General features: G+C 53.8%; 6 protein-coding genes across 6 annotated transcripts; 4 read left to right on the forward strand and 2 right to left on the reverse strand.

Moving 5' to 3' along the window:
* Nucleotides 1-50: 50 nt before the first annotated feature.
* PHACADRAFT_250185 (uncharacterized protein) lies at nucleotides 51-2,577 on the reverse strand. Its single transcript, XM_007392086.1, has 5 exons — nucleotides 2,513-2,577; nucleotides 2,357-2,448; nucleotides 1,548-2,301; nucleotides 721-1,488; nucleotides 51-666 (listed from the first exon to the last, which is right to left on the reverse strand). Exons 1-5 carry the CDS (start codon nucleotides 2,549-2,551, stop codon nucleotides 463-465), a joined length of 1,857 nt encoding a protein of 618 aa, XP_007392148.1. The 5' UTR covers nucleotides 2,552-2,577; the 3' UTR covers nucleotides 51-462.
* A 1,811-nt stretch (nucleotides 2,578-4,388) lies between these two features.
* PHACADRAFT_88673 (uncharacterized protein) lies at nucleotides 4,389-4,924 on the forward strand (the record flags this gene model as incomplete). The annotated part of the gene is made up of 4 exons (XM_007392087.1): nucleotides 4,389-4,486; nucleotides 4,549-4,591; nucleotides 4,671-4,823; nucleotides 4,880-4,924. Coding segments are annotated over 4 exons (339 nt in total), but the record flags the coding sequence as incomplete, so codon positions are not given.
* Nucleotides 4,925-5,895: 971 nt separating this feature from the next.
* Nucleotides 5,896-8,039, forward strand: PHACADRAFT_250189 (uncharacterized protein). The gene is made up of 10 exons (XM_007392088.1): nucleotides 5,896-6,121; nucleotides 6,174-6,227; nucleotides 6,287-6,401; nucleotides 6,453-6,479; nucleotides 6,540-6,617; nucleotides 6,670-6,729; nucleotides 6,781-6,877; nucleotides 6,938-7,268; nucleotides 7,346-7,404; nucleotides 7,469-8,039. Exons 1-10 carry the CDS (start codon nucleotides 5,901-5,903, stop codon nucleotides 7,753-7,755), a joined length of 1,329 nt encoding a protein of 442 aa, XP_007392150.1. The 5' UTR covers nucleotides 5,896-5,900; the 3' UTR covers nucleotides 7,756-8,039.
* Nucleotides 8,040-8,121: 82 nt separating this feature from the next.
* PHACADRAFT_250192 (uncharacterized protein) lies at nucleotides 8,122-10,024 on the reverse strand. The gene is made up of 7 exons (XM_007392089.1): nucleotides 9,977-10,024; nucleotides 9,367-9,850; nucleotides 9,164-9,310; nucleotides 9,071-9,113; nucleotides 8,887-9,020; nucleotides 8,821-8,829; nucleotides 8,122-8,753 (listed from the first exon to the last, which is right to left on the reverse strand). Exons 1-7 carry the CDS (start codon nucleotides 9,986-9,988, stop codon nucleotides 8,317-8,319), a joined length of 1,266 nt encoding a protein of 421 aa, XP_007392151.1. The 5' UTR covers nucleotides 9,989-10,024; the 3' UTR covers nucleotides 8,122-8,316.
* Nucleotides 10,025-10,207: 183 nt separating this feature from the next.
* Nucleotides 10,208-12,752, forward strand: PHACADRAFT_250194 (uncharacterized protein). Its single transcript, XM_007392090.1, has 7 exons — nucleotides 10,208-10,379; nucleotides 10,447-10,653; nucleotides 10,700-10,844; nucleotides 10,899-10,962; nucleotides 11,015-11,665; nucleotides 11,717-12,624; nucleotides 12,689-12,752. The coding sequence occupies exons 1-6, from the start codon at nucleotides 10,221-10,223 to the stop codon at nucleotides 11,877-11,879; spliced, it is 1,389 nt and encodes a 462-aa protein (XP_007392152.1). The 5' UTR covers nucleotides 10,208-10,220; the 3' UTR covers nucleotides 11,880-12,624; nucleotides 12,689-12,752.
* Nucleotides 12,753-15,109: 2,357 nt separating this feature from the next.
* Nucleotides 15,110-17,068, forward strand: PHACADRAFT_137567 (uncharacterized protein). Its single transcript, XM_007392091.1, has 6 exons — nucleotides 15,110-15,332; nucleotides 15,385-15,503; nucleotides 15,557-15,791; nucleotides 15,845-16,150; nucleotides 16,207-16,304; nucleotides 16,362-17,068. The coding sequence occupies exons 1-6, from the start codon at nucleotides 15,146-15,148 to the stop codon at nucleotides 16,476-16,478; spliced, it is 1,062 nt and encodes a 353-aa protein (XP_007392153.1). The 5' UTR covers nucleotides 15,110-15,145; the 3' UTR covers nucleotides 16,479-17,068.
* The last annotated feature ends 1,350 nt before the right edge of the window (nucleotides 17,069-18,418 follow it).

The following is an 18,418-nucleotide window of genomic DNA, read 5'->3' on the forward strand; positions in this document are numbered from 1 at the left end:
CTTGTTAGCAAAACTACAAGTGGCATTACGGGTACTATCCCTAGGGACATGTAGGGTATTAGTTCTTAGATGGTACATAATGCAGAGAATAGGATGAAAAAAGGACCAATGATGCGATGAAACCAAAGGAAGTAAAAAAATATGAATGCACTTGCACTACTAGAAGAAGAAGAAAATGCCAGAGTCTGATTAGTACGAACACAAGACCCCCGGGGTGTCAAGTGTGGAAAGAAAATATAAAAAAAAGTTGCAGGTTGTGAGGCGACCAAGACTGGAGCTGATTCGGACCGGCGACGGGAGATGTACAGGTGCGTTGTGACAGGCATAATGGTGACATGGTGGTGTGACATACAGGCATAACCGGGGGATCGAGGCGGCATAGACATGGGCGCATAAATGAGCTGTACGGTAGATGGCGTTTGGGCAGAGATCGAGGAACGACATGGCGTGCTCGATGGGAGTTCATGAATGTGGTTGGCCCGCTCGATCCATCGCAGCCGCTCTCTGCGACACAGTCACGTATGCGCCGCCAACCTCTTCTTCGTTTAGGCCTGGTGGCACGGATGGAGTCGACGAGTTGGCCGTCATCACCGGGAATTCGTCCAAGCTGTCGTCATCATCGTTTAACCTAATCTTGAGGGCAAGGAACTTCGGCGTCTTGATGAACTAGAGTAACGAAACGTTCAGCGAGAGAAGAGAACTCGTAAGAAGAAGACGGACTTTAGGCACCGAATCTGTCGCCATTAACCTGAAGACGTGCGTCTGAATACGCTCGTATAAGCGAATCATGGTCTGGAGCTGCGTCGCGTTGAAGGCGTTCGCCTGATCCATCTCGACCCGGCCCTGGAAGGCCTTCCCGGTCAGATTCTGAATCACGTCGCTGAGGTAACCCGACAGCTCGTTGCGAAGACCGTGGTCGATGTTGAGTTCGCACTGACTTGATGGCGCGAGGTAGGTGTTGTAAATAACGAACGCTGTCTGGATGAGGGACTCATGATGACGTTCCATCGCGGCTTGGCCGGGTGTTCCCTTAACGGGACGAGGGTTCGAAGTCGCGGCGACAGCGGACGACGTGATCTGGAACTTGCGCTTGAAATCCAGAACATCAAGGTAGAACGATAAGTTTTCCTCGCAGAAGTTCGACCGCAAGAATTCACGGAAGAGGTTCCGCAACTGGGGCTCCTCGATGATGTACTTGAGTCGCTCCGAATTATTCTCCTTCTTGTTCGACTTCTTGCCATCGCCTTCGTGACTGCCGTTCAAACGCTCTGTCATAGACATACGGCGATGAAGCCTCTGGGCTGCGGCATCACCGTTTTTCGAGTCGTTGTCGGCGTCTTCTGACGATCGCGCATTGCCCGACAGCGCCGCCGATGAGCTGTTCGGTGAGCTGGACACACCCTCGGACTGATCCCAGCGCGCGAGTCGACGACCCTCATCGGTGATTTTGTAGATAGCTTTCGCCGTACAGCGGAACTCGCCATGTTGCTGTGGGAATGAACGCTATCAGCTAGCCGAAAATGGTAAGGATTCAACCATAAACGCACCTGGATGGGCGAGTTAGGACCGCCTGCTGCGCCCCGCACCGTGAAGATGATCGCAGAGTCGTTGTTCCTGCGCTTGTCGCTGACCAGAGTAATCAGGCCGTAGCGAACGAACTGTGCTGCCATCTCCGCTGCCTCCTCCCTACCGATGACCGAGGTAAAGTCGCACAACCACTCAAGCGCGGCAACGGCGGGGAAGCATGCCCTCTGCGTGACGGTCTTGCCTCCAACAGCAGCTGCCCGCTCCGTAACATCCATGAGTGCCACTCCCTTCGACCGTTCGTGGTACTTTTGGAACGTGTCCATCGAATCGATGTTATCTGGTAGGTAGTTGGCTTGCCTGCCGACGAACCGACGGAAGAGGGCAGTGATGACGCCGTGAGAAACAATAATCTCGTCGTCGACCGAACGTCGCTCAAGATGGAGGAGCTTCATGCAGATTGGCTGAGTGGTGAAGACATGCGCCAGATGGTCGCCGTTTATGCCGTTCTTGCTCATGAAACGTTCCAACACGTGGAGCCCCTTCGGCGTGAGGACGTAGACACCCCGATCCTTGAAGAGGTTTGAGCCTGGGTCGGCGGCGTTCTCGATAAGTCGCGCATCCATAAAGTGCTGGCACATCGCCTTGGCCATGTCACGGGTCATGGAGAATGTCGTCGTAGTCGTGGTCGTTACTATCCGGGATGGGTCTCGGGGATCCGGCCCACGGTTGGATTGCGAGAATTTGAGAGAGGCGAGGTTTCGTGCCGCATCGTCACTGGAAGGAACATCTTTACAAACAAGTTGGTGGTCCAAGTTGAACATGGACTCACGTCAAGAAGGAATTAGGAAAGTTGCGGAAGAACTGCCTGTTTGTCCGCAGCTCGAGCGATACGATAAGTGTTGCGAAGAGGTCAAGAGTGTCCTAGGGGAAAAGGATGGACCAGTCTGTGAGATGGTTCAAGCTGGAGACTAGTCGGGGGACGTACCTTGAGGAAGGGTCTGCCTCTCTTCGTGGTCTTCATCATGTGCGACGACGACGACGGCGCCGCCGTCTCTTGTGTGGCCGCCATGGGAAAGGGCGGGAGTAAGGGAGGGAGAGAAAGTGCGGACTGGTGGTGGACGGGGAGATTAAGAAAAAATACGGAGGGCAAGGAGAAGAAGAACAGGCACGGCTTGAAGTAAAAGGAAGAAAGCCTGGCGGGATCGACGAGCGGGCGAAAGCCTGGGAAAAACATGTCCCTATCAAGCTAAGCGCGGGATCTTAGTTGATCTGGGTCCTCCACGTTACATCTTTTTCAGGAAACTCGGGCAGGGCCTCCTTTCCCCGTTCATCGAGAAATGGTTGCCATCGATTTGATGGACCCAAAATTACGTAATATTGGCCGCATAGCAACCCGCACCTGCCCTCCGATACGTCCGCCGCTGCCCCCGTCCAAAAGGCTCGTTGCCAGCAGCGACGACAACGACGACGACGACGGTCTCTTGCGTTGGCAGTACGCGAAGACGAGCGCCGAGGGCGGTGTGTGCTGGCCGCACGAGCCGGATAAACGCACATCAAGTGTGGCAAAGCGACGCCAAGCGTTTCATGCCGACGTTTCTACCGGCAGGCGCCCACTTTCTGTCCGCGGCGCAGTAGTGCGCACTGCATTCAGCCTAGGCGGAAGCGTTGCTAGTGCGCCGCGGAGGGCGGACACTCACGGTTTTTCAGGTATTTGCGGTGTCCCTTCCTACACGAACAGCGAGCATGTCTAGACGGCCTCCGGGGCCTTACGTGAGAATGTCAAAGTTCGGTCCCGACGTGCGCCGCACACGCAGGTCCTGGATGGCGTCTTGCTGGCAGGCCGCATCACATTTTATGTGTGCTGTACGGCAGCCGAGACGCAGCATCAGCAACCGGCCCAGAGCAACTCCTAGTTGTTCATACAGGCTACCTCATGGTGTGCGCGCACACGTCGCACATGTCTCGACGTCAAGGAGTGTTCTGCGTCGCGGCTGAGAGCAGCTGACCTGCCGACGCGGTTCCTGGATGTGCTGCCGGCCTTGGGGTGCATTTATCCTCATTTATCGCTGTGGCGACTACGTCCGAGGCATCGCAGTGCCTTGACCCGGCCAGCGGGGCGCTTGAAGCTCGCGGCCGGCGCTACGGGACGCCACAAAGCCTTCGGCTTGGCCGGCATCGAGAGCGGCATGGGAGCCTCCTCCCGCAAACGGCCTTATTGTTCTCCTACATCTGAACCATCAGCTTCATGACGGACAGCAATGTGAGCAGAGCGGGGCATCACTTCTCTTACGCTCTTTCTGATGTGCTCTGCAGGACATTCAAGCTTCCGCCGTGCAGGCCCTTCTGTTGCGCCTTCGGGCATCACAGGCGTGGCACGAAACAATCGGCACTAGCACCCCGGCCGCGGCAAACCCATCCCGCGACTCGGGTGCCTCGGAGGTTCCGGAGAGCGCGCTCCCCCTCGAGGTCACCACTCCTGATTCAGTCAATGAACAGGACTACGCGGATCCGGCTACGTCAGCGCGACCGTCTGTTGCTTCGCTACTCTCTCAATTGCAAAGTTCTTCCGCCATTCAAGCGTTGGTCGCCGAGTCTACGACGACAGAAGACCCCCCAGCGGGTTACGACATTGCACATGCTCTGCAGCCCTCGGCGCAGCCGACCGACCCTAGACCACGCAGACGAACCGACTCGGACTCGGCGGCGTGTAAACAGGATCTCCGCAATGCTAGCTTCCAGCAAGCATTACCGATTATCGCACAGTTGTCCGGAGATCGGGCCTTTGTGGATGCCATAAGGACGGTGGGCTCGGTCCCAGTCTGCTTACAAGCCAAATCATCTGCTTACCAGCTTGGTCTTAGCTCAAGAACGACCAAGTTCTGCTCGAGAAGCGTCTATGGGACGAACGGCAGTCGATCCAGAAGAGGCACGAAGAAAAGGTGAAAATTGCCAAGACCAAGTATGTCCCCATTGTCCTCTCCCCGACAAACGTGCCCGATATGCTCACCTGGTGGCGCGCAGAGCGAGCATGATTGGCGTGTCACTGGCAAAGTTTGAAGCCGACGTGAGTGAATCGGACGTGATCTGCCCGGGGATATCACACGCATCTCTTACTGATGCATGCACGTTTTTACTCGTCTCAGAGTATGACGGACGCTTTCCGCAGGGAGTTACAGCAGTTCGATAGAGAACGAGTGCTGCCAGCATGGGATGGGCTCATCACAAAGCAGCAGCAGACCCTTGAATCACTAGGGGTCCCCAGCATGTTCCCGACCGAGGACTCGACCGAGAGACAGGTGCGCAGGTGGGAATGATATGCGTGTTGCTGTGCTTGCTGACACGCATGATGCAGAAGCAGCAGAGGGTCATCCAGGTCGTGAGTGAGGTGGCCGAATGAATGACCCTGCACAGGGTATACGCAACCCCGATCGACGTCACCAACAAGAGTATATCGGAAGAGACGTTTGCTATCGTTCGAAGTCAACATCGTAACCTACACGCCAATAACCTATACCCTGCCGGGCGCGTTCCGATATCCGCCTAGCGGGCATGCATCAGCATCAGGGTCGGCTGTAAGAACTTCTGATCTGTTTAGACAGAGGCGCTCGAGCAGCAGGAACCCGTATGCGTATGGACGTCCCACTAAGCTCGAGTTGTACTTGTGGGTCCAGCAGCGGCGCGGCTGCACGAGTGATGAGCGCGACATTTAGTTCTTAGAGTCTGTTTCTCCTGAGATGGCTCGTGGCCCGTAGGAGTCGAGAGCGGTGTGGTGCGGGGCGGGCGTGTGGCGGGCCATGCTAGCCGTTTGCAGCGTGCTGCGTCTTCTGCACGCGTAGAGGACTCTGGGACCATCAGCTGCTGGGAAGTGAATAGAAGTACTGAGACATCAATCAACTTTCCTATTGAGACTGGGGTGTGCCGCGGGTCTGCAGCGATGGAGAGGCGGCCTGAAATGCGTGCCACGGTAACAAGCGAGTACAAAAGCCAGAGGTGACCTCGAGAGCGTCGAGAGCATCGACAAGGGTCGCCGACTCGCGGGAACAAAACGGTCGCGGGTGTGATTTTGATTCAGGGTATGTGGCAAGCGCGCAAGGGTCCGTTAGTTGCGCTGATCGACTGGCCAGAAGGCCTCCTTGAAATGTTCTCCTCCGCCGCGGTCTCACCTTCTTGTGCCCCGTCTCCCATGTCCTCGACGCTGCCTCGTTCTTGTACCTGAACCACCGCCGAGCATGCCTTTCGTTGACATCCGGGCCAAGGACGACTACGCTTCGCTCTGGTACTGGACAAGTACGTACAACAGTAATGTCGGCATTTTCGATCCCAGCCGGCCAACTGTCGTTCTCCTCCACCCAATCGGCCTCGACTCGTCCTGGATGCAGCCTCAGGTCGAGGATCCCCGGTTACGCAATCACTACAACATGATCGTGTTCGACACGCGCATAACTGGCAAGTCGCGTTGTCGATACAGTGGCAAGCATGACCTCTGGGTCACTGCTGCTGATCTTGCACACGCATTCTACCACCTTCGTCTGCCACCAGCGCACATCTTCGCGCCTGACCTTTATTCCATGGCAGCCCTTAGATTTGCAGCCTTGTGAGTCTTCTTTCGCGCTTCCCCGCCAAAGGCAATCTCAAACCATAGACAGATTTCCGGAACTTTGCCTTAGCTTGACACTTTGCAACGTGCCTCCTCCAACAGAGTGCGTTTCTATCGCATTCGCACGACTGTTGACAGGACATTGATTCATCTCACGTGCAGAGTCAAAACAGTTTTTGACTCGATGGAGGAGCTTAACCACATGTGGGGCTTTGCAGAGGACCTCGAATCATACGAGTACGCGTGCAAGGAGTTCCTCAATTTTTTCGGAGGCACGGTAAGTAGCCGTACATTCGTTGTTGCTGCGTTTTACTCACACGGGCATCAGCATGCACCCCCAGATCTCCAGGACGAGGTATGCCAATCTCCGACGCCAAATTCCTACAAGGCGACGAACTGAGACAATCCCGGGCAGATTGTCGCCTTCTGGGAATCATATTATCCGCCCTTCCGACGCTCTTACTCGATGGCGGTCATGAACCTGTTTCTTAACGTAAGTTGCTCGCTTATAGGGGGTAACAGTGCTCATCAAAGCCGGGTAATAGAGGACGCCGATGACCGCAAAGGAGCTGGCATCAATAATTTGCCCTGTCGTGATTATACAAGTAAGCATGTGCTCAACGATCACCCTGTTACCATGTCTCACCCGGTTAAAGGCCGAGAAAAGCCTCGCGCATCCGTTTCGTTATGCCGAGCAGCTGCAGCGTGAGCTGACCGGGGTTCTTGACGCTGCAAAGGTCATCAAGTCGCACGGTAGTTCCTTCTTTTCTCCACTTATCTGTTTCATACGCCTTATAGACTCTTGAATTGCAGGAACGAACGCAGGCTACCTCTCCGTGGTCGTCGCAAGCGTCGTGAACAAATCTCTTGCCAACTTTTTGGCAATCCAGCCACGGCCGGATCCCGTGCAAAATGCAGAAACATATAATCGGCCCCTCTGGGAGTTTATGCTGGCGGGGCTGCAAAGGCTCGCTGACATGAAGGGCGACCCCACAATTGCGAACCGGGACCCGCTGTCCCCTCTTTCGTTCTCTTGCGTCTCGCCAGATACGCAAAAGAGCCAGGAAGAGATGGTGGCCAAGTACATCAGCGGTCAGCAGGCGGCGTTCTCCCCGCTTGGCCCAGACGGACGGCCGATGAGAAGGTGAGCCTGTTCCTGCTGAGTCGTGGGATCTGAATGTCGAGTAAGTACTAGGTACTTACGGTACTTGACTGTGACAGATTTTCTGAGCGGCAGAATCACTGGCTTGAGCCGGGCAGAGATGGTTTCTCGAGGTCCGGTGTGTGATGCTTTTTCCTCGCGCTATGGTGGACTTGGCTCACTGTTACGCGGCTTTACTTTAGAACTATCGAAGAGGGTAAACGACGTCGGGATGAAAAGAAGGCTAAAGGTGTTATGGAGCGACTCTGACAGGGACGCCAAGCGGAACCTCACGTCCGACAGCGGCGGGAGTCTGCCGACGTCTATTCCGCTTGGCGAAGAGATCGTCACGCTCGAGGACCAGCAGATCGCGCGTGTGCTGCGGGCGAACGTCATCACGCCGACGGTCGACAAGCAAGTGCTCAAGGGCGCTGCGGCCAAGCTAAGCCAATCGCCCGGCCAGACTTTGCGTTCCTTCATCCGCTCCTGAGATACCCGCATTCTGCGCCACCACCTCGCCTTCGTAGACTCTTACTCTCGATTCTCTCGCAACTCTCATCTCGTCGTCAACTGCTCTTCTCGCACAACTCATTGTCTATGCCTACCACCACCGCCTGACAGTGTCAATGCTCCCCTCAATCTGGTCATAATCTGTAAGATCTGCCTAGTTTTACATCGGTGCTTCGGGGTTCAAGCCAACCGAAACCTCCGTCTATTTTACACGTATCTACACGCGACACCCATACCGTGGACCCGCATTGTAGCTTCTAGCATGCATAGCGTACATCCTCATTTCTGCTGTGGATTGCTGTACATGGTAGCCCCGCTATATCTCTTGCCGCACATCATCTTTACAGGGAAATGTCTTTTGGAGAGTCTCTTCTATATTTCAGCCTATATCAACTGTTTCAATACACAGCGCAACACTAATTTGACCGGGAATAGTAGTATAACAGATGACAAATCCAGAGGACCGTGAGTAGCAAGAAAGTCGGATGGCTGTTCGGCAGTTACCCTCCTCGGCCGTTCTCAGCACAAAGTTCTGCGCATCCTAGATGCTTCCCTCCTCCATCTTCGCCTTGTAGTAACGGACCATCTCCTCGAGACCCATACGCACAGTCCAGCGGGGCTGCCACTCGAGGACCTCCTTCGCGCGCGTGGTGTCGGGCCTGCGCTTCTGGGGGTCGTCGGTAGGCATCGGCTTATAGACAATGTTGACGCGCTTTGGCTCGACACCGTCCTCCCTCTGGACCTTCTCGACGATCTCGCGGACGAGCTCCGCGAACTCACCGATGGTGAACTCGTCGCCATTGCCGATGTTGACCGGGCGCGTCTCGCCAGAGTTCATCAGGGCAATGAGACCGTCGATGAGGTCGTGAATGTACTGGAAGGAGCGCGTCTGCTTGCCGTCGCCGTAGACGGTCATGTCCTCGCCGCGAAGCGCCTGGACGATGAAGTTCGAAACGACGCGGCCATCGAATGGGTTCACTAAGAAGGTGATAAAGTTCCGTTAGGCTCTCTCGGGAGCAATAGCGTGCTTTTTACTGATACGCACTGCGAGGACCTGGGAATGTGATCCGGTCAGAACCATCGATAGAGAAACAGAAGCTATGCCACGTACCATATGTATTGAAGATACGAGCGACGCGCACGTCGACACCATCCTGACGATGGAAACCGTAAGTCAACGTCTCGGCGACTCGCTTGCCTTCATCGTAGCAAGCACGAGGGCCAATGGGGTTGACATGGCCCCAGCTGTAACGCACGTGAGCAAACATCTCAGATAGAGACGATGACAGACTCACTAGTCTTCTGGCTGAGGGTGGACCTCAGGGTCGCCATAGACCTCTGGCAGTAAGATATGAGGCTCGGTTGAAACATGCGTCTACATTACATACCAGATGTACTGGAAATAAGGAAGCGAGCTTTAGTGCGCTTTGCGAGACCAAGCATGTTCAATGTGCCCATGAAAGATGTCTTGATGGTTTTAACAGCATTGTACTGGTAGTGTGGTGGCGACGCCGGACACGCAAGATGATAAATCTCTGGTGAAAGGCTAGTTTAGTATCATGACAACATATATCAATCATACAGTACTTACGGTCGCACTCAATCATGAAGGGCTCTACGACATCATGACGGACCATCTCGAAGTTCGGGTGGCCGACCCAGTGACTGACCGTTGTCTTAGAGCCAGTAAAGAAATTATCGAGGACAGTGACCTCATGGCCGAGGACCATGAGACGGTCAACAAGATGAGATCCAACGAAGCCAGCACCGCCAGTAACGAGGATGCGCTTGCGCTTGGAAGGAGGAAGGAGCTTTACTGGAGGAAAACGAGAGAGTGTGGTATAAGAGATCGACTGAGTGTCGGCGTGGTAGATGGACTTGGAGAAGTAAGCAGTTGCGCTGCTTTCATCCTGTTCGTCATCTTTCACAGACTCGCTGGAGGACGTGACAGTCTTGACATAGTGTTTCCTCAAGTAGAGTAAACGGAGAACGTCGAGCGACACCTCGCAGTCGAAGCCGAACCGCTGAAATCCGACAATATTGATATCTTTCCCGTTCTTGTCGAGAGTGCGGACCTACGGGAGAATGTTAATACCATACATACGCGATCGTGCTGGAGCTGCTCGGACAAAGAAACCCGTAGAGGGTTGTCCGAGCAGCTGGAGCGAGAAAAATAACGCGCACGGCGAGGAGCAACTTACGGTCGAGGACATGCTGGAAGTACTATATAGACAAGAAGATGGGGGAACGAGTGGAAGGGTTATCGTACGTTGGAAGGAAGGGGGGTACTTAAGCCAAAGCTACATGACACCGGGGCGTCTAACATATACAGGTACGATGGGGGACGGCTGATGCCGAGCCAATTACAGTGCAGAGTCTGGAAAATGACGGTGCAGCGTCCGGCTGTCCTTCACACACCGGCCTCCTCATCCCTCGCTGCCCAACATGCCTCGCGCAGCAAAGCCCTCAGGCAAATCGCGGCACGATCCCCTATACGTACAGCTTGGAGAGGACGAGCACGTTGCAAAGTATGGCAAGGTAGCCCGCCCAGGAAAGCGGAGAAAATCCCATGCCGGACAGGATGATGATGGAGAGGCAGGAGAGGTATGGCGACACCCGGTCAACGGCTTTATATAAGATAGTGATTTATTACGTCCCTTCCGTGTCACAGGTCATACTCGATCCGAAGACGTCGCGGAAGATCTTTGAGCTAGCCCGAGACCAGCAGGAAGAATTAGAAGAGGATGAGGAAGACGAGGAGCTGGAGGAGCAGAACAAGCCCAGCTTCACTCTCGCTCGTACGCAGCGAAATGAAGAGGATGAAGAGGATGACCTAGTGGAAGAAGAAGAGTACGAGGAAGAAGAAGTAGAGGAAATCGTGTGTGTGCATGCCCGTCCTATTGCTCTATCCTAACGGCGTGCAGGAAGTGGACGAGGGGGATCTGCGTACCCTAGATGCTCTATTGCCCGCTAATGCTGGCGAACGAAGGACGTTAGCAGATATTATCTTCTCGAAACTCGAGGATGGGGACCAAGAGAAGACGACTTCTATCCAGAAAACTCACAGAGGTGAGTGCAGGAGTATCTCTTGGTGACAGATGGTGATATTCATCCTCCATCCAGACCCTGGCCAACCTCCAGATCCTGCGGCAGGCCTGAACCCCAAAGTCGTTGAACTTTACACGAAGTATGCGCTGAAAGGCTAGATCTATTTACCCTTGCTCATGGGCTGTTACTAGAGTTGGTCTTGTTCTTTCAAGATACAAGTCTGGGCCCCTTCCGAAACCCTTCAAAATCGTCCCCTCACTTCCCGCATGGGCCCGCATGCTTGCACTTACGCATCCCGAGAACTGGTCGCCTCAAGCATGCCACGCCGCAACACGGATATTTGTCTCGCAAATGAAGCCAAATCAGGCTCGTGTTTTTCTTGAGGGTGTCCTGCTCGACGCGATCAGGGAAGACATCCGCCTGACCAAGGAAGGCCAGCGGAAGCACAAGAACAGCCGCAAGCTGAATGTGCACTACTATGAGTCTCTCAAGCGTGCGCTATACAAGCCTGCAGCGTTCTTCAAAGGAATCGTTTTCCCTCTCTTGCAGAACGGCTGTACACTGCAGGAGGCGGCGATTATCGCGTCTGTCCTAGCAAAAGTTAAGGTCCCGCTCCTTCATTCTTCGGCTGCCCTCATCCGCCTTGCCAATATGGAGTATTCTGGGCCCAACTCCCTCTTCATCCGTATCCTCCTCGACAAAAAGCACGCCCTGCCGTACAAGGTCGTCGACGCTCTTGTATTCCACTTCATCCGCCTCTCGAATACCTACAAAGCGAAGCTTGGCGACTCAGAGAAACTCCCTGTGCTCTGGCACCAGAGTTTACTCGTCTTTTGTCAGAGGTATGTCACAGCTGTTCTCTTGAATATCCAAGTTTTCTGATCACTGCTCAGATACGCCTCTGATCTCACCCCGGATCAAAAGGACGCACTACTCGATGTCGTACGGGCAAACCCCCATCCTCAGATCAGTCCCGAGGTCCGTCGGGAGCTGATTAGTTCTGTCGTCCGTGGTGCGCCACGACCAGATGTAGACAACGACGTCGATATGGGTTGAGCTTCTCGGGGTTCGCTGTATTTTTATCACGCGCGTAGTTCATCTGGGATAGATGGTGTATGGGACATACAATACTCTTAGGTCTCTGCATTTCTCTCATTGGATTCGCTCGCTATAGAGTATGTAACCTCGGGAGAATGTATAAGAATCCAGAGTACTTTTGGATGTAGCCGTCTACGCTGCTTTTTTCTTCTTATGCCTGTGACCTTTGTCGTCGCCTGTCGTCGCCTGTCGGCGCAGCCTTGATTGCCCCGAGAATATCTTTCAGATCCTTGTCCATCATATTATCGTCGCTTTTCTTGCGCTTCTTGTCCCTACTCTCCTTCCCATCCTTTGCCTTGTCCTCTCTGTCTGCAGCCGGCGCCTCAGGCCCAAGGCCCGCCTTCTTGACCTTCTTGCCGAGCTTCTCCTGGAAGAGCTGGTCGATCTCGTTCTCGACACGGCTCTTGCGTTTCTTCGACAGCTTCCCGGCCTCTAGTGGCTTGCCAGGTTCCGGCATCGCCCTGGCCGAGTGCACGGCAGGCTTGCTCGGAGGCATGGGCGACGCAACACGTGCGGGTGTCATCGATGGTGTCATAACGGGCGTCGGCGCATTGGATGTCGAGCGATTATTCACCTGCAGGTTCTTCCATTGCTCTGGATCGCGCTGGAGGAGGTAGATGTTCAATCGCCGTGCGAAGAATTTGCCGTAGAAGGACGCCGCGAGTTCGCGTTCGTAGCGGGCCAGCGAGCGGGCAATCTTTTCCTGCGAAGTCCAGATGTAAACAATCGTGGGGACATGCATGAGATGATACAGCGTGAAAACAAACTTTGAGATAGGTGTCTGCAAAGGCCCAGCAATTGTCACCGACACGACTGCCTATCCGGTCGTCGACAAGCGCCTCGTAGTGACCAATAAAATTCATTATGAACCTCCGCTTGTCCTTGAACGGCACTGTAGGAGATGAAAGGACCACGTCGAGGACACGCGAAGCGGTAACATCGTGTGCCATGGCAATTACGTCTTCTATTGATTGAGCAAATAGACTGAATAAACAGATTAGACAGACTCAAAACAGCATGTCAAGAGGATTCACACCTGTCGAGAACCACTTGATTGTGTGGGGGATCAAGCTGAAGCACTGACTGTAACAACAGGGCTCCCTGTGTCTTCGGGGCCATGGGTTCCTCCGCACTCTCTTTTCGCTGATGGCTCTTGCCCTTGCCGCCATGATGCTGTGGGTTCTGCTGCTGGGCATCAGCATCAGCCTCCTTCGCCTTTAAGGCTCGATCGTAATCGAGCAAAGTCAACAGCCGTAAGACACAAGGTAGAAACGCTTTGCGTCCCCCCAGCGTGTCAAGGTCAACGCCAATGGCAGCGGTGATGACTGCGATGACTTTAGACTCGTGTGCTTTCAATGTCGCCGCTCCGTCGACCGTCGCCCGAAGCACACCGGTACGAGCAGACTCTAGTGGTCTAGGTCAGATAGAAAGTGAGACCCCAAGGTATAAAATGAAACGCACTGTAGACCCTCTCTGCCACCGGCTGGAGCTCTTCGCAGGCCTCAGCTAATTGCCCCTCAGACGCGTGTTCTAGAGCCCGTGCCACCACAAAGTTCGCGACAGGATGTGCAGCAAGGCGAGCGAGCTTGCCCTCCAGGTAGGTAGACCACACAGCGTCAAATGCTTCCTTTGGTAAGCGGCGTACGAGTGTCTCAAGGAGGTGGGAAGATGTTGGGTCCCGGAGTAACGTGCCGACGTAGTCTGAGGGCTCGTAAGGAGCAGACTCAGTCTGGACTTGAAGTACATTTATCAGATGCGCTCCGTTAGAGCCGTGCATTTGCTCACGCTGTCTCGAAATCAATCCGTCAAGGATGTGATCTGAAAGCGACTCAGGCTCATATGACATGCTTTGTTCGGCCTCAATTTCCAATAGCATCTGCTATAGCTCTGAGCGAAATCAAAACGAACCTAAGAATATAAGCCGGCGTACCTGAAGCACCGGGCTCGCCACTTGGCTGGCAGCCAAAGCACGGATTTCATTGCCGCTGAGCTGTTCCCTGATAATTCGAACGAACTTTATGGCGGTCTCTTTAAACTCGTCCGGAATATCCGAGATCAGTTCTGCAGCTCTCTCTTGTACTTCGGTAAAGACCGATTTCATAGATCCTTGTCGCGCTTTATAGGCAGCGCTCTTCTTGGAGCGAAGAGTCGAGGCACGCTGATCAGCAGGGAATAACTGAGGTCTCATGAGCGCAAGGAGGGCGCGAAGAGGGTGGGAAGCAAAGGAGTCCATGATTAATGATGGAAATTTTGGAAGCAATTCCTACGGAAGAGTTCAGTAAGCAGGCTCGATGCAGCCCGCGAGTTTCTCGCACCTCGCAGAGCTCAAGTACCATGCCTTTCATGAGAGGCAGCTCGCCTTCGGCCTCTTCAGGAGGGGGTGGTGTTATTCCACGGCACTTCTCAAGACTCAGCGTTTCCCTTGTTACCAAAAACGAAAGTCATACCTCTCTGCCAATTGTGTCTACAGCGACCTCAAGGAAAGTCTGACAGACATGAGACGCGAACCGATGCTTTAGAAGCTTCTCATACCTGTGTGTGTCAATGACTACACCTAAAACGTAGATTGTGGAATGTGTACTTACGAACCCGTCAGCCTATCCATGAACACCCGTCTAGCAAAGTCATCCATAGAGTAAGCCATTCGTTCCAGGATTGTGGAACAGTCCGGATCAGTGGCGAGTTCCTTCTCCTTGCCGGACATTTCGGTAAGTGCAGCAACAAAGAAAAGTCGGCGGTCTGTGTGTATGATGAATAGTGCTTCACGCGTCGCAGCCGTAGCTCACTTCACCTTCGTTCGGGTCGGTGTCGCCGTCCGCCGCCACGGCAGCATAGCCTTCTCCCTGCCATTCACGCAGTTGCACGTCTACAGTTCGAAAATATGCCTTGACCTCCGAATCCACGTATCCAAAGGGTGCCTCGTCGTTGTACTGGTCCGACCTAGGACCAGAGACTATCCAGGAAGGACCCGCTTCCGGCTCTGGCTGATACTCTAGCTGCGGAGGAGGTACGGAGGCATCCTCCTTGGTCTTGTTATGCTTCTTTCCTCGTTTCCTGTTCTCTCTAGGCATAGCTGAAGCGTGAAGAGGCCTATAACTGCCGAGAGGAAATAGATCGACGGGCAAGCGGAGGAAAATCACAGCTGCTGGCTAGACGCCGAATATTGTCCTGCCCTTTGTGGCGTCGCCGAGGGTGGAAAATTACCGACCTTGACTCGTACAATCATGCCGCCCAGGAATTGCGCGTTATGCGACCAGGCGAGAGCTATCCTCAAGCGACCAAAGACAGGCCAGCAGATATGCAAGGATTGCTTCTTCTACGTCTTTGAGACAGAAGTCCACAACACTATCACCGAGGCCAAGCTTTTCAAGCTGGGAGATCGGGTAGCAATTGGCGCATCTGGTGGTAAAGGTGTGTATTCCAGGCCTTTGCGTAGAGGGTACATTTAACCCGCCCCATATAGATTCCACCGTTCTGGCCTATGTAATGAAGACGCTAAATGACCGCTATCAGTATGGCCTCGAACTCTTCCTGCTCTCGATCGACGAAGGGATTACCGGATACAGGGATGATTCCCTCGAGGTACACAGAATATTAACGTAAAGGCCGGCATGATTCTAAGCTGCTTTCTTAAGACTGTAAAGCGGAATCAGCAGCAGTACGACATCCCCTTAAAGATCTTGTCCTACGACGAGCTTTATGGCTGGACTATGGATGCTATCGTTTCCCAAGTTGGCAAGAAGAACAACTGTACATTCTGTGGCGTCTTCCGACGGCAGGCATTAGACAGAGGTGCAGCTATGCTGAATGTTGACCACATTGTGACCGGCCACAACGCCGATGACATTGCGGAGACGGTCCTCATGAACAGTATGAACAGCCCTTCTACTCACGCTTCAACCTAGTACTCATTGCTGCAACAGTCATGCGCGGAGACATCGCACGCTTAGGCCGATGTACATCAATATGTACTCAAGGCGATGATACTATCAAGCGCTCCAAGCCCTTCAAGTACGCTTACGAGAAGGAGATCGTCATGTACGCGTACTTTAAAAAGCTCGACTACTTTTCAACAGAGTGCATCTATTCGCCGGACGCTTATCGAGGACATGCTCGCGCGTTCCTCAAGGATCTCGAAGCTGCCCGACCAAGCGCTATCATTGATATTATTCATTCGGGTGAGGCATTTGAGGTGAAGGAGGAGGTAAAGGCGACCCAGAAACTTCAGCGTACGTCCCGTGTTCAAATACAGACTTGGTTTCGTGTCTCACATCTCTTGCCGCAGAAATTTGCAAGCGATGCGGCTATATGTCCAGCAATGATTTATGCAAGGCGTGCAGTTTACTGGAAGGCCTTGAGCGTGGTATGCCCCGAGCTGCGGTGGTCGGTCTTTCGCTTCGACTTTGTTTCGTATCCAGACTCATTTGTGCCGTGTTGTAGACGGATCGTGCGTTTCGAAAGAAAATGCTGGAGGAGGACCAACCGCCAGAGGGTCTTCGGACTATACCATACTTCCAGAGGCCTAGTGGGGAGACACGCGTAGGAACTATTTCATAACGAACTCTGGTTTGAGAATGCACGCTTCGTGACATTGCTATTTTAATGTTCTTGCTTCCCCCCCGGTACGCTATGGTGGTGTAGAGGGCGTATGTACGTGAATGGTATACTTGAATTAGAGGAGGATATGCTAAATTTGCGTCTAGGATCGTGAAAAAGTCTATCTGAAGCGAAGATAATATTATCCGTCTAGTTAACGTGACCGTTTGCGTAGCCATTGGTATGACCATTCGCCTTGCCGTTTGCACGTCCGTTCGCGTGCCCGTTTGCCTTCGTCTTCTCGCCTGTTGCATGAAGTTTGTGAAATGCGTCATAGATACCCTCGCACTTCTCAATAATATATTCGCTTTCCTTCTCGTTCTTCTTCCACTCGAGCACGGGCATCACGCCGACGTAACCGCGGCCCCACCGATCGCATTCAGCGCCGAACTTGAGTGGGACGAATTCGCCACGCTGCTCGGCCTCGCGCGCCTCATTCGCTGATTGCAAGCCATTTTCGTACAATTTACACGTCGCAAGGCTGTCGTCCCAGCACGACGATGGTGTGTCACCCTTCGAGCGTCGATGTGCGAATGCAAGGAGACTGGTTGGGATAGCCAGTATCGAGACGAGTGCCAAGTGAGTTGCAGAGACGGCAGAGGTGTAGGGAACAACCGGATGGTTTGGTGAGCCCATCAGTCGAGCCTGGGAAAAGGATCAGAGTCTGCCAGGTCAAGACAGAGATATCAGGACTCACGACGTAGAAAAGGACGACTTTGATAGTGTCAAAGAAGATGTCGACCATGCCGTTGGTCATATTGCTATGAACAATGCCGGGATGCACCAGGAAATGCCGGACGACGTTGCTCTCGCCACCAGGCTCAAAGCTCCGTTGATTCAGCTTGCTGGCGATTATATCTATCTGGTATTTCGTGCCTTCGTACGACCGGTTGGTCTTCACGAGCTGCCAGTCGCTATGGTCGTACCAACGGGGCTGACCTTCCAATGAGCTCATCCAAAGTAGACGGGCAGGCTGCGAAAACCTCGCTGCATACGCTTCGAAGAGAGGTCTGAATTGGCGGTACTGCATGAACGGGTGTTAGAAGTGTTCGCGGGGCTCTTCTTAGCCACAAGGGACGAGGACGTACCATAACGTAGTGGCCAAAGACGTTGCCCTGCCATGTGGCGCCAAGCCCATCTCCGCTTATTTTCCCGCTGTGTTGTAACTTAAAAGCAGGAATCGTAATTGACAGGCACAGTCCAACGGCCAGGATCTGTCGGCAAGCAAGTAACTTGTCTACCCCTGACCAAAATCCACCGCCGGCATTACAGATGAGGTGTGAGATGTACGGGTACCTGCGCAAGCGAAGACACGTCGTCAATAATACAGCAAGTGCAGCGTGCCCAGGACGTACGTATTCCTGATCTCTTCGCAAAATTTGAACGTCGAGCTGGCAACAGACATGTCTACACAGTGGAAGTTGATCTCTAGGTTCGCTCGGAAGCGTTCTGCGTGTCCGTCATAGCCAGGCTTCCTCTTCTCCACGACGATGTAGCGGTCGAGCCTCCGTAGCAGCGTCCGCTTCGCGGCGAGAGCCTTCTTTTCATTGCGGCATGCCAGGATGAGAGTCAACTCATCGTAGGACTCTGTCGGTGCGGTGTCTTGTGGTGCTTTGCCGGGGAAGAGAGACTTGAACTGGGGCTCAGCATCTGGTGGCAACTTCTGTGAGAGGTGGTTGAGCAGTCGCTGGCAGACTCCAAAGCCAACTCCACTGAAGCCCAGGTCGTTGGTGAGTAAACTGCCTCGTGCAGCACGCATTGTACGTACCTGTTCGCTCCGGTGACGATGATGATGGGCCGAGGGGCAGACATGGTTGTTCACGTTCAAAGAGAGGGGGGAGCAGGGTGAGGGGAGGTGTCGTCGTCGGACGTGGGTGAGTGGACACGCGCGTGAGAGAGGT

The sequence above is a fragment of the Phanerochaete carnosa genome, assembly GCF_000300595.1.
Source record: "Phanerochaete carnosa HHB-10118-sp unplaced genomic scaffold PHACAscaffold_2, whole genome shotgun sequence".
NCBI classification, from domain to species: Eukaryota; Fungi; Basidiomycota; class Agaricomycetes; order Polyporales; family Phanerochaetaceae; genus Phanerochaete; species Phanerochaete carnosa.

Coding starts and splice junctions, on each gene's coding strand:
- PHACADRAFT_250185 (XM_007392086.1), bottom strand. CDS start 2,551: ATGATGAAGACCACGAAGAGAGGCAGACCCTTCCTCAAG. Junction 2,449..2,512: donor GAGGCAGACCCTTCCTCAAG/GTACGTCCCCCG, acceptor CTTTTCCCCTAG/GACACTCTTGACCTCTTCGC. Junction 667..720: donor CGACAGATTCGGTGCCTAAA/GTCCGTCTTCTT, acceptor TCGTTACTCTAG/TTCATCAAGACGCCGAAGTT.
- PHACADRAFT_250194 (XM_007392090.1), top strand. CDS start 10,221: ATGCCTCGCGCAGCAAAGCCCTCAGGCAAATCGCGGCACGATCCCCTA. Junction 10,380..10,446: donor ATGATGGAGAGGCAGGAGAG/GTATGGCGACAC, acceptor TCCGTGTCACAG/GTCATACTCGATCCGAAGAC. Junction 10,654..10,699: donor AAGAAGAAGTAGAGGAAATC/GTGTGTGTGCAT, acceptor AACGGCGTGCAG/GAAGTGGACGAGGGGGATCT.
- PHACADRAFT_250192 (XM_007392089.1), bottom strand. Junction 9,114..9,163: donor CCTTATTTCCAGTACATCTG/GTATGTAATGTA, acceptor TCTTACTGCCAG/AGGTCTATGGCGACCCTGAG. Junction 9,021..9,070: donor CACCCTCAGCCAGAAGACTA/GTGAGTCTGTCA, acceptor CGTGCGTTACAG/CTGGGGCCATGTCAACCCCA.
- PHACADRAFT_250189 (XM_007392088.1), top strand. CDS start 5,901: ATGCAGCCTCAGGTCGAGGATCCCCGGTTACGCAATCACTACAACATG. Junction 6,480..6,539: donor CCCCAGATCTCCAGGACGAG/GTATGCCAATCT, acceptor AATCCCGGGCAG/ATTGTCGCCTTCTGGGAATC. Junction 6,878..6,937: donor AAAGGTCATCAAGTCGCACG/GTAGTTCCTTCT, acceptor CTTGAATTGCAG/GAACGAACGCAGGCTACCTC.
- PHACADRAFT_137567 (XM_007392091.1), top strand. CDS start 15,146: ATGCCGCCCAGGAATTGCGCGTTATGCGACCAGGCGAGAGCTATCCTC. Junction 15,792..15,844: donor GGAGACGGTCCTCATGAACA/GTATGAACAGCC, acceptor TTGCTGCAACAG/TCATGCGCGGAGACATCGCA. Junction 16,305..16,361: donor GTATGCCCCGAGCTGCGGTG/GTCGGTCTTTCG, acceptor GCCGTGTTGTAG/ACGGATCGTGCGTTTCGAAA.